This window comes from Tiliqua scincoides, chromosome 10, assembly GCF_035046505.1.
Source record: "Tiliqua scincoides isolate rTilSci1 chromosome 10, rTilSci1.hap2, whole genome shotgun sequence".
Lineage (NCBI taxonomy): Eukaryota > Metazoa > Chordata > Lepidosauria > Squamata > Scincidae > Tiliqua > Tiliqua scincoides.
In genome coordinates this window covers 28,990,760-29,002,788 of record NC_089830.1, presented here as the reverse complement: position 1 = coordinate 29,002,788, position 12,029 = coordinate 28,990,760, and the positions used below count along the sequence as shown (strand labels likewise).

The 12,029-nt window shown below is 53.6% G+C and overlaps 1 protein-coding gene across 1 annotated transcript; it reads right to left on the bottom strand.

Moving 5' to 3' along the window:
* Positions 1-2,207: 2,207 nt before the first annotated feature.
* Positions 2,208-11,393, bottom strand: LOC136661362 (leucine-rich repeat and fibronectin type III domain-containing protein 1-like protein). Its single transcript, XM_066638554.1, has 5 exons — positions 8,898-11,393; positions 5,611-6,227; positions 4,326-4,449; positions 3,157-3,318; positions 2,208-2,416 (listed from the first exon to the last, which is right to left on the bottom strand). The coding sequence occupies exons 1-3, from the start codon at positions 10,340-10,342 to the stop codon at positions 4,382-4,384; spliced, it is 2,130 nt and encodes a 709-aa protein (XP_066494651.1). The 5' UTR covers positions 10,343-11,393; the 3' UTR covers positions 2,208-2,416; positions 3,157-3,318; positions 4,326-4,381.
* Between the last annotated feature and the right edge of the window lie 636 nt (positions 11,394-12,029).

Sequence of the window (12,029 nt, the reverse complement as noted above, 5' to 3'; positions counted from 1 at the left end):
CTAGGAACTCCTCGGCATGGATTTCCCAGATATCTATCAGCTGGCCGGAATCGTTAGCGAATTGATTTCAAAAATGAAATGAACGGATTTATTCTATTGCTTGGATAGGAACTTGGCTTTGACTCTTCTTCCCTTTGGGGTGGTGGTCTGTTTTGTGACGTTGCGATTCCGATATGCTTCATTCAGTTTCCCCTTGCGTAGCTGTTAGTTGTTCTGGGCAGGACTGAGGGAAGACCTGAGCACGAGGGGGTTGCAAGCCTTGGCCGTCCCTCTCTGGCTCCACCCACCCAGTTCTGCACTCCTTGTGGACAAGCAGGTTTTGCAGACGTTCAAAATAAATCCCCGCACACACTTCCAAGCCCACCACCAGCCTCCAGTGCCTGTTCTTCCCATTGCTGCCAGCTTCTGGCCAGCTGCAGGGATCTCAGGATTTGTTCTTGGGCTCCCTTTGTTTCTCCTTAACTTGCTTAATGGATGCCAAATCTACTGATGGCTCCTGGCCCTCCACCATTGGGACGGGCTCCAAAATGCAATAAATGAGAGCCGCATCCACTGCTGGCACAGAACGGGAGGGGCAGATTCCTGTAAGTGGAGCACAGACCCTCCTCTCCTGCTCTGCATAGCGATGGGATCTCTGAGCAGAGCCTGCTCACCTTGCAGAAAAGCTGCAGTCCCTGGGGATCCCTCCTCTGGCCACTTGCACCCACAGCTGCCACCTGCCTGTCACATCATCAAACCAGAACCTCTCTTGCATCCAGGCAATTTCATTACTTAGAGTCACAGAGTTGCAAGGAGCTTGGGGGGGGAGGGCGCAGGGAGAATCCAAGTTGGCTTCCTCAAGCAGCATTCCCACCCTGAAGCATCTTGGATAGGAAAAACCTGCACTGTTCTCTGGAGCTGCAGTGTGTTCTGCACCTTAACAGGCTCCAGAGAGACCTCCTGCACGACTGTGTCTCACCCCCCTCGCACAGCCGTCACCATGTCTTCTTGTGATCCATCTGCCACTCTCCAACTTCACTGAGGTAAAGAGGGAGGGAGAGAAAATCTTTCTGCCCCCCCCCCCCAGCATCCTCGCCTCAGGAGCCGTTTACAGATCCAGATAGAGAAGGGTTGTTTCAGTTGCCCCTTCCCTGGCCTCCTTCCAAGTAGACTCTGCCTACAGAAAAGCCAATGGAAGTGTAAAGGGCAAGGAGGAGAAACTGCCACTGCCTCTCGCTCTTCCTCCATCCATCAGAACCCAGCAGGACTACTGATGAATGCCGTTGTTGGCAAGGCTGGCCCATAAGAACGTAAGAAGAGCCCCGCTGGATCAGGCCAAAGGCCCATCTGGTTCAGCTTCCTGTATCTCACAGCGGCCCACCAAACGGCCCAGGGAACACACAACCTGCATCCTGGTGCCCTCGCCCGCATCTGGCATTCCAAGGTAGTCTACTTCTAAAATCATTAGCTTGCCCATCCCTATCATGATTTGTAAACCATAATGAACTTTTCCTCCAGAAATTTGTCCAATTCCCCCTTAAAGGTATCTAGGCCAGATGCCATCACCACTTCCTGTAGCAAGGAGTTCCAGAGACTAATTACAAGCTGCGTAAAGAAATATTTTCTTTTGTCTGTCCTAACTCTCCCAACATTCTATTTTAGTAGATGTCTCCCATCAGGGAGGCTGATTAAGGGCCCACCTCAGACAGCAGACTGGCAGAGGGGCACCCATCTTTGTCTGTCCACTTGCCTCCACTGATCTTCCGCTCTCTGGACTGGAAAAGTTATTGGGGAGAGGGGTATGAATCAGAAGAGGAAGAGTGGAGTGGCCTGAATTTCCTTCTTCATTTTCAGTCCAGGGAGGTGGTGGGGTGGAGACTGGCCTGTCATCAGATAAGTGGGGGAGGTTCAAACTCAAGTGCCGGGAGGTTTTTGGCCACCCTGATTGTTGGGAAATGATGGGGGAATTTAACTGACCTCCAGCTGCTAAGATCTCCCTTTACTGTCCTGATTTTTCCTTTGTCGCTATCCCTGATCCTACAGGATGGGGCCTGTCACATAAATGCAGAAACACACCCTGGTGGGACTTTGTGTTTGACAGGGATGCTTGATGGGCTTCATTGGTGCCCTACGGACATTCACTCACACTCAGACGCACAACCGTTGCCAGTCAGGCTCTTGGCCCCGTCCAGTCAGGTTTCCAACTCTGTTTATTAGAAAACTGCAGACCTGGTTTTAGAAAAACAGACAGAGCAACGTAGAAAAGAGGGGCCCAGAAGTGAGTCCAGTAGAAACGGTGGACAGTGGATGCGACTCCAGCAGAGACTCAGGCCCCATGCCCAGTGCACAAAGGAAAGGTGGGGGGTGCCTGCCCACCCCTCCCCCTGTGATCAGCAGCACCATCTGATGGGAGAGTGGAGGAAGGCGCAGGGTCAACCTGAAAGGAAAGAGAAACAGAGGCCTTGAGATTCCTCCCAGCTCTGAAGTTCAAGAAGAGGCAGAATTCTGGAGGGTCGCTGGGGCTGCATTGCAGCCAGAATCTGGGTCAGAACCACTAAGGAGGAAGCCTTGCTGAGATCAGGCATGCAGCGGTTGCAGTGGGGTGATCTTTAGCAGTCCCCATTGCAGGAGGTCGGAATGGCTGTACACTGCCTGCAAACATGCTGAGCTTTTCCCACAGCTTCTGGGTGATCAGCCTTTAGATGCAAAGTGGAGCCCATCTCTGACCACCTCCACAAGGGTCGCAAGGCTCTTTCCTCCCCGCCCAGATATCTGGTTGATTTAACTGGGGAGGATGCTATTGGAATTATCTGTCCATTTTCATTAAAACGCATAACTTTTTTCTTTTTTAAAAAGGCAAAAGACAAAGACAACCACCAAACATTTCCATCTGTATACAAAACATCAAAAAAGGAACACATTGTGACACAACTAAAACATAACACGGAGTGGGCGAGTTGTGTGGGAGCGCGCACAGATGTTAGCTCTCCTGGGAGATCACTGGACTCTCCCAGCAGTGGACTGCAGTGAACTGCAGTGGACTGATAAGGCTTCCCGACTTCCAGTTGCAGAACCGAACATCTTTGCGTGTCTTTCACACCCAGGTTTTTGTTATTTGGTAGTTCACTGCAGTGTCGCACATACACGTCACGTCTCCAAAATGGGACTCCGACTCACCTCCCCACCTCTTGGCGTGGCCCCTCCTGGCAGCCCCAGCCCAGCCCTCCCAGGTGGACCTGATCCGGCACAGGCAAACAGGCAGGTTTGGCTCCTGAGAGGTTCAGAGGTGGAAGGGACGCCCAGGAGGGGTTTGCTGCAGGTCCCAACAAATGCACCAATCTGCAAAGAGAAGGAAAGGGTAGGAGAGGGACCCTCTTTTAATCCCCCTCTTATGTCGCCTGGTGGACCAGGCCTCTCATTCCAGGGCACAAAATGGCAACAGTTCTTCACTAGTATAGGAAATGCTCTCAGCGCGTGCCCAGAGGATCCATCTTTATTAGAGGTCAGCACTAGCCTAACTGGCCAGTTTTATCTGGCCATTGTTAGAACAGTCAGGCACCATGCCACGCAGGCATGGACTGCCAGCCTCACTACTAGGCCAGTCAGCCTCCACGACTTCCCTTCTCCTGCACACAACTGGCCAGGGTTGGGGGTTTGCTTTCCTGAGGGTCTCTCTTAGGCATGCGCCAGCTCCAACACATCCAAATCCCTCCTTGGGGCAGAATTGCCACACCTCCCTCCAGTCCCTGACCCTGTAACAGCATCCCAATACGTAGGCCGCTACCACAGCCATGAGGGAGGGGGTACCTTGAACACTAGCCTGAGATGCAGGCATTAAAGCAGGTAATGCTTTTTTCTGGTCCAGAGATCAAACATGCCCTCCGTATCTCACACTGCCCTTGAACCTGTCCTACAGTACAATGTCAACAGTTGAAAATGCAGTTTGGCACCTGAGGTGTGTTGTGCAAAAAGTGATGAGGTACTCTGCAAGCTGCCTTCATGCTCACATGCTTGCGTTAACCTGCGTGTGTGCTGGAGCGTAGAAACATCTTCAGCAGTGATTTTGCTCCAAGAGACCCCTAGGAAGGCTGCACAACCCTGAACTTTAATCTAAGAACCTTCAGGGACAATCTGTGCAAAGGTGTCTCTACAAGGCAAACACGGAGCCGAGGATGTCCCAGCAAGCAATGGTTGCCCCTTGCAAATAGGTGCAGGAGCAGCTCAGTCCTGTGGCACAGAAAGATCCCTCCTGCTGAATTTCCGGATGAAACTGCAGCACAAGGGCTGTGCACAAAGGTGCCCCCCCCCCATCGATAACTGGAACACAACCTCCTGCAGCTCCCCACCTGGAGGTTCCAGGTAGTCATGCCTTGCTCCCATGGGCTGGGGTGTCCAGTGGAGCTCAGATCTTGACATCTGTCCACTCACTGCTGTTCTTCCTCTCGCCAGCAGGTGGCATCAGCTGGGGATCTGCACAGAAACCAAGATAGGGAAGGGGGGGCTATTAGGAAGTGGAGGAAGGTGGAGGAGCTGTTGGGGGGGGCTTCCTTTGAAGGACATTTCCGTTCCTCTAACTTTCTGCAGGTGCAAACCTGTGGAGATTTTCTGCAGGTGCAAATCTGTGGCCCTCTGCCTCTTTCCTCCTGACCAGGTCTCTCTCTCTCTCTCTCTCTCTCTCTCTCCCCCCCCCCCCCCCGGTCTTCCCCTTACTCCTCCCTCTGCACAAGCTGGCCACAGGCATATCCTGTCCTTTCCCTCCCTGGCTCCAGGCTGCAATCATTTCGATCAGCTCCAACCTTAATCACAGCAGCATCTCCAACACTCACTTTTCTGCCCCCCCCCCCCAGCAGCCACCCATTGCTTCTCAAATGTCAGCTCAGCAGGGAGAACAATCCTCTTCTCCACCACCCCCCCCCCACAGGCTCTCGGCCCCAGACAAAGGGCAAAACAAGGATGAGGCCCTTCCTAGGCCTCATGAGGATGAACATTCAGAAATTCTGGAAGTGTCTGCCCGCCCCAAATCCAAAGTCATTGCCTGAAATTTTGCACGTGCGCATTCCAAACATCGCCGTTTAGACATGTGGGCATCTCCTAATTGTTTTTACTTTGGCAGGTGTAAAATATGCAACCTCATGTGACGTCAACGGTCAGATACCAAAGCCGTATCAGCCATCAAATAAGACATGCAGTTGCAGGCCAGCCGTGAAACCCTGTCCAATACCGAGGATGTTGCATGGCAGACATCAAACACTGAGGGTATCGTTGGGGCGCATGGAGAAATCCAGTACTAGGTAAATGTTCTGCCAGCAGAGATATTTCCCTTACCCTGCCTGAATCATCCAAGGGATGAGAAACGGAGGAGGAGAGAGATGAGTGGGTGAAGACACACACAGGCCACTCGCCCTGCTTCCATTTCGCTCTCTCCAGCTCTTTGTTTCTTGGACTGTTTAAACAAAAGAAGCAGAGGCTGGGTAGCCAGGGCCAAATCTTGGCCTGCATGAGATGCCTTGACTCATGCTGTAGTTAAGAATGGATCGCTAGTAATCACTACACATGGACATTCCCCTTGTCCATTTCTAGTTGGAAAGGCCACTCCCTTGCAAATGCTGGGGCCCGCTCCCACACACTGACCTTGCTCTTCTGTCTTGGAGGCCTCCATCCCTGGCCCAGCACAGTTGCTGTGGAGGTCCACATTAGTCCGTGACCAGCCCCTCCTCCGGGAAGACGGCCCTTCCTCAGCCCCCACGTCCGGCGGGTGGCTCCGCGCCCCTTTCTCACAGTCCTTGCTCAGTGCCAGGAGGCTGCAGTCCCTCCTCACCCTGGCTGCCATGGAGCTGTCCATACCCCACCCCTCGGGCCTGGAGGCCGAGCAGGACAGAGCACCGGCAGTGGCGGCGGACGCCTGGCTCCCGTTGGTCTGAGAGTAAACGTTACTGACTTTGGCTTTCTTGTGCTCATCTTGGCCGCTGTAGACCTTGTAGCGGATCATGAGGATGATGATGAAGACCAGCACAGAGGCCACGATGATGCCCCCGATGATGATGATCATGGTGCCCCCCAGGAACTGGGTGTGGAGCGAGTGGCACTGAGGGGCATCTTGTGGGGTGCTGAACTGGACGCAGCCCAGGCTCCGCGTGGCTGTGAGTGCTGTCACCCCATCGTCGTAGACCGCCAGGACACACAAGTGGTAGTCCCGCCCGGCAGCCAGATCCTTGACCAGGAAGGACTTGCTGGACGAGGGGATCATCCTGGCAGGACAGGAGAGGGAAAGAGTGAGGCCTGCTGGCCGCTGCTTGCCCTCCCAGGGCCCAGGGCTGGCTCAAAGCACCCAGCCAGCTGAGGCAGCCACCCCCCTCCGTGACCGTCCCCCAGGCTCCATCCCCATCTGTGATCCAGTCATCCTTGTGGAACAGAGACAGTCCCTGTTTTCTGACTGGCATCGTCTCCCCAGATCCTTTCCTGTCACTACCTGAGGAAGCTGCTAGGAGGTGGAACTGGCACTCTGCAAGGCAACCAAATGCTCTTCCACTGAGCCAGAGTCTCCCCCACATCTGGATCACTCATGCAACCTCAATGACAATGGGGGCAGGGTGAGCAGATCGGATCCCAGGAAGGCCACTGGTCTCGTTTGTTTGTTGGGGTTATAACAGGAAAAGGTTGAAGACCACTGCTCTAGAGTTCATGCGCCTACAAGTGCAGGCTATTTGGAGTCCCACCTGCCTTCTCACACACTGCAACTACTGAGCTGTGTTTGGACTGTCCAGCTGGTCTCCCTCTTCACTTTGGAAGTGGCGGAAGGGTGCTGTGAGGGTGCCTCTCTCTTCACCAGAGAAAGCTGGAGGATACACACTTCGGGGCCAGCACAGCAGCACAAAGCAGCCGAGCCACTGCTCAAGGGCACCAGCATGAAGCAGGCGTCTCAGACTGGGAGGGATTCTAGGACCCTTCCCCGACAACATTCCAAGGAATCTTACACCAGCTATGGACCAATCAGCGTGCTTAATCCAGTTTCACCCCATGCTGGATTGAAAGTGCTTCCTTGGCGTGCGCTGTCAGCCTGCCAGCTGCCCCAGTGCAGCATCACCTTGAGTTTGCATTCATGTGCCTGCCACACAGACACACACACACTCAGGCGCGCGCACAAAATGGCTGCGCTCAAGTTCCACATCGTTAAGTAGGTCACTTGACATTAGCAGTTTCTTTCCGGCCAGGCAAGCAGGCTAGTTCTGGGCCAGCTGCCAGGATGCGGGGGCTACCCCGGGGACTCGTCCCAAACAGCCTCTCTGCGTCTTCACAAAGAAGGAGCGCCACCGAGCAGCTCCCAGCGGGGCACACAGGAAAGGGCTGGGAGGAGGAGAACAGCTCAGCCCAATCTGGCCACCGAGGCCCAGATCTCCTCGGCCCCTGAGGGCCGCGCACTCAGTGGCCCAACGCGCACTGCACAACTTGCCTCTGCGGCAGCAGTGAAGCCCAGCCACAAGCAGCCCTTGGCCGTCCTCCTCGCCACTTCTGGTGTCTCTCCACTGCCACCACCCCTTCCTTCTGCATTTCTTCCTGCACAGGTTTTTTGTTTGTTTGTTTCTCAGTGTTTTGCAGCATTAATTCTGCTTCTCAAGTGGGGAGGAGTTAAGGAAGAGCATGGAAGCCCCCCACCCCCGGCTCCCTGACCACAACTTAGCAATGCTTCCACAGCATCTGAACTCTTAGGTTCAAGCTCACATTTGTAGCCACAAGAACTAGAAACTTGATCTTTTTGAGATTCTTCGAACCAAATTCTACACCCAAGGTCAAATTCTGCCAATTGTTCTATGCTCCTACAGCATAGGCCCAGCCCTGTTTGCAGGTCTTCCCAGTGGCATAGCTAGAAGGGGTGCAAAGCAGTAAGTTTTGCAGGGAGTCTCACCACAGCATGCAAGCAGTCCCTCCCCCTCCCCTTCAGAGCCAGGTGTTCACCTCCATTTTGCTCTAGTGCCTGGAATGGCTCCAAAGCTGAGGGGGAGGCTCCCTGCAAGACTCACTGCTTTGCACGCCCTCTGGCTATGCCACTGGGTCTTCCTATCTCTGGGTGTTTGATGGATGGCTGCCAAACGTCCATTTTCCCAGCTCCCCACAAACACACACACACCTCTCATCGTCCCCCGGCAAGGATAACGCAGGAAAATACGAGGAGGTGCCTGAGATGAAAAGGACCCCCAAGCCCCTCTCCACAAGATTCCACTGATCACAGCACGATTCCTCCACTCAGGCAGCTGATAAATTATTCCCCCTCAGTCTCCAGAGAGGAGAACTTCAGTAGCTAAATCGGCAACTTTCAATCTGATCCGACTTCAAAAAGCCCGGAGCCCAGTTGTCCAAGGCATTGTGGGTAGACAAGCCTCATTTGTGGGAGCCAGGCAAGCTCAAGGAGAAAATCACACCATGAAGGGGAAAGAGGGAGCTGTTTGCCTGTGGAGTGGTGGTGGGGGGACCCAGGATGGGGGGCCCTCGAGCCCACAGCAGGTCCTGAGACTGGCAGCGGCTGCCAACTCTCGCCTGAAGCCCTGCCTTTGTGCCTTTCCTGGGAGCTAACCTCCAGCAGGGGCAGATCGTGCTTCCAGGCCTCCCTTGTCCGGCATCTAACACCCAATGCAGCTGTGATGATACTACCTGCTGTTGGTAGCGGTTTCTCAGTGAAAAAACGTAGAACGTTCAATGCAGTTCCATTGCACTGATTTAGAAGTTAACGTTTTTTGGGGCCGCTTGTATTTCAATTTAAAAAGCGTAAAGTAGAAGGAAAAAGAAGAAATATTTGTCATTCCAATCCCAGATCTGAGCACAACCACCGTAAAAGCTGTTGACTGTCCCTCCAGCACCTGCTTGCAGCCACTAGGCCAAACCCCCGCGAGGCTCCTCCCATCCGTGAGCCTGGAGCAACTCACCTGTATACCAAGGTGTCATCAGAGGAGCTGTTGTACTGGATCTGGTACATCCGAATGCCAGGCACGTGCCACTGAGGGTACCAGCGGAGCAGCACTGAGGAGGACGCCACCTCTGATGCCACCACCCCCTTATCTTGAGAGACCCCTGTGTCGTTGGCACCGGCAGGCAGCGTCGCCTTGGCTGAGGTAAGGATGTCAGAAGGCCCGGCGGCCTCGTGGACCTTCGAGGCAGTGCCATTGGAGAGATGAGGCAAAGGGTTGACCACCAGCTCAATGGAGGTGGTGGCATCTCCGGCAGCATTGGAGGCAATGCAAGTGAAGGCCCCTGTGTCCTGGACTGTAGCAATGAGGACCTCCAGGGTGCCGTTGTCATACGAGACGGTCCGTGAAGTGTTGGCCACTACTTTGCCCTCTGGGGACACCCAGTGGATGGAGGGCTCCGGGTCACCCACCCCACGGCAGCGCAGGATGGCCCCCTCTCCCTCCGTCACCATCAGCCGCCCCGTGTGGCGGGTGATGACGGGAGGCTCGCAAATGAACTCCTCCTCAGGGATTGTCCAGAAGTATTTCCCCAGGAGGTCTGGCGGGGAGGCACAGGTCTCCAAGTCGTCCTCCCTGGTGAGCCTCCGCAGCCACAAAAGCTCACAATTGCAGTGCAGTGGGTTCCCCCCAAAACTAAGGACCAGGGAGGAGAGCGGGGAGCCTTTGGACTTTGCGTAGACAGGGATGCGGAGGAAGAGCGGGTCTGGGGGGATCTTCTTCAGCTTGTTGGAGGTCATGTCCAGGCGGGCCAGCTTGAGGAGGTTAGTGAAGACCCCCTCAGGGACATAGTCAATCAAGTTGTGGTCCAGGTTGAGGGAGTTGACGTTGTTGAGGCGCCGGATTGTCTCCCAGGGGACCTGCACCAGGTTGTTGTAGGAGAGGTCCAGGTCCTCCAGAGTGCCAGCAAAGTCATCGAACGCCACCGGGGAGATGTCCTGCAGCTGGTTGTTGCTGAGGATGAGGTGGCGCAGGTTGGGAAGCCCCTTGAGCTGGTCGCCACTAATGGAGAGGAGCCGGTTGTTGTCGAGATGCAGGGCCCGCAGGCCACGCAGGTCAGCAAAGGCGTAGGGCAGGATCTGGCTGATGGTGTTGCGCGAGAGAGTGAGGTGCACGAGGCTCGTCATGTTGGAGAAGTCCTTCCGACGGATGACGGTGATGAAGTTATCGGTCAGGCGCAGCTCCACTGTGCGCCGGTCAATGACCGTGGGCACAAAGAGGAGGCCCGTCTTGGTGCAGAGGATGGCCAGCGACGGGGACAGGTTCTGGCACATGCAACGCTTGGGGCACACCTGGGCTCGGGCCAGGCTGCAGAGCACCAGGACACACAGCAGCAGGCGCTCCATGGCAGCTTCACAGGGGAGCACTGCGGGAAAAGCAGAGACCAGGACGTTAGGCGAGACCATTGCCAGAGCAGTTGGCAACCAAGACTAAATGCAGAACTTAAGAACTGACCTCACCGGGTCACACTGAACAAGCCTGTCCAGACCAGTGCCACACTTCCCTCACTGGCCAACCAGATGAGGAACATAAAAACCCAGGAACATTAGGACATGAGAAGAACCCTGCTGGCTCAGGCCAAAAGCCCATCCAGTCCAGCTTCCTGCATCTCACAGTGGCCCTCCAGATGCCTCAGGGGACACACAAGACAATCTGCATCCCGTTGCCACTCTCTAGTACCTGGCCTTTTATAGGTTACCTACTTCTAAAACCAGAAGATTGCATATACCCACCATGGCTTGCAATCCATCATGGACTTTTCCTCCATCAATCTGTCCAATTCCCTTTTGAAGGCATCTAGGCCAGCTGCCATCACCACGTCCTGTGGCAAGGAGTTCCACAGACTAATTACATGCTGGATAACTGAGTCTTGGTATTTGCGAGGGTTTGGTTCCCAGGACTCACGTGGATGGCAAAAATTGCATTAAAGCAAATTGCCCTTTTAAAAAACAATGTCCCTTTGCTCGGTGATTTAAAAACAGCCTTGCTGGCCTTCGTAATGCATCAAGTGGACAATCAGTCTCTCCAAGTGCTTAGAAAGGCTTCACTCCGATACTGCAAACCCCAGAGGGGAAAGAATGGAGGAGGTGATAATCACTACCATTTAGCATTCTTTCATGTGCTCAGGGGGTAGGGAGGGGTCGCTTGCCTTGGAGTGAAGCTGTTCTAACTGCCTGGAGAGAGAATGATTGATGGATTGTCAGCTGGCTGCCCTCTCTTGCATCAACGAGGCTATTGTTAAATGACTTTTTCCCTTTAATTGAAAGGGCCTTCTCATCGCATTGAGATAAAACCTGTCATTTCTTTTCTCTGTTCTAACTCTCCTGCCACTCAGTTTCAGTCAACGTCCCCTGATTCTGGTTCTTGTGCAAGAAGGAAAAGAACAGCCCTCTAGCCACTCTCTCCATCCCCAGCATAAGGGAGGTCCACAAGTGGGGCAGAAAGGCAACAGCCCAACCTATTTCTTTTCCCAGCACCCGGCATTCAAAGGCAGATGAGAACATGTCGGTTCCATTCAACTCAACTCTCCCGACTAAGAGCCTTTACAAGACCTCTTGTCTTCCATGAATCTGTCTGATATTTCAGCTGGAGGCTGACAGCATCTCTTCTCCTAATGGAATTCCGCACATTCTCGATGAACCACAAGAAGAGCTGCTTCCTTTTCTCTGTTCTGAGCCCTCCTGCTAATCAGCTTCATTGGACGGCCCGGAATGCAAGTGCCATGAAAAAGGGCAGGCAGGGAAATATATATCCATTTCCTCTGAATCATTTATCATTTGAAAAATCTCTCCCATGCCCCTCTTTCGTTGCCTTGAGAAAAAACAAACAAAGCCTACACTTTTCCGAGTCACAAATTGGATTTCCAGCTTCTCTCGTCTTTTCATTCAAGATGTGCATTTAGCTGGGATACTTGCTTTGTCTCGCCTCATCTAAAGGGTTTGGGTATTTTTAATAATATTTTTTCTACAATAAAAAAATTCAAAAGGTGGAAAAATACAACCTTTGAGTATCACAGATATCAGTTTGCTATTCACATAAATGCCCCCCTCTCAAGAGCTCCAGACCATATTCTGGGGTGCCCACAGGTCTCCC

Bases quoted from the DNA above. Each gene is read 5' to 3' on its own strand.
- LOC136661362 (XM_066638554.1), bottom strand. From the start codon at position 10,342: ATGGTCTCGCCTAACGTCCTGGTCTCTGCTTTTCCCGCAGTGCTCCCC. The intron at 6,228-8,897 runs GTGAGTTGCTCC...CTGTCCTGCCAG, and splicing joins GATGACACCTTGGTATACAG to GATGATCCCCTCGTCCAGCA. The intron at 4,450-5,610 runs GTCAGTGTGTGG...GTTTCTGTGCAG, and splicing joins CTCCAAGACAGAAGAGCAAG to ATCCCCAGCTGATGCCACCT.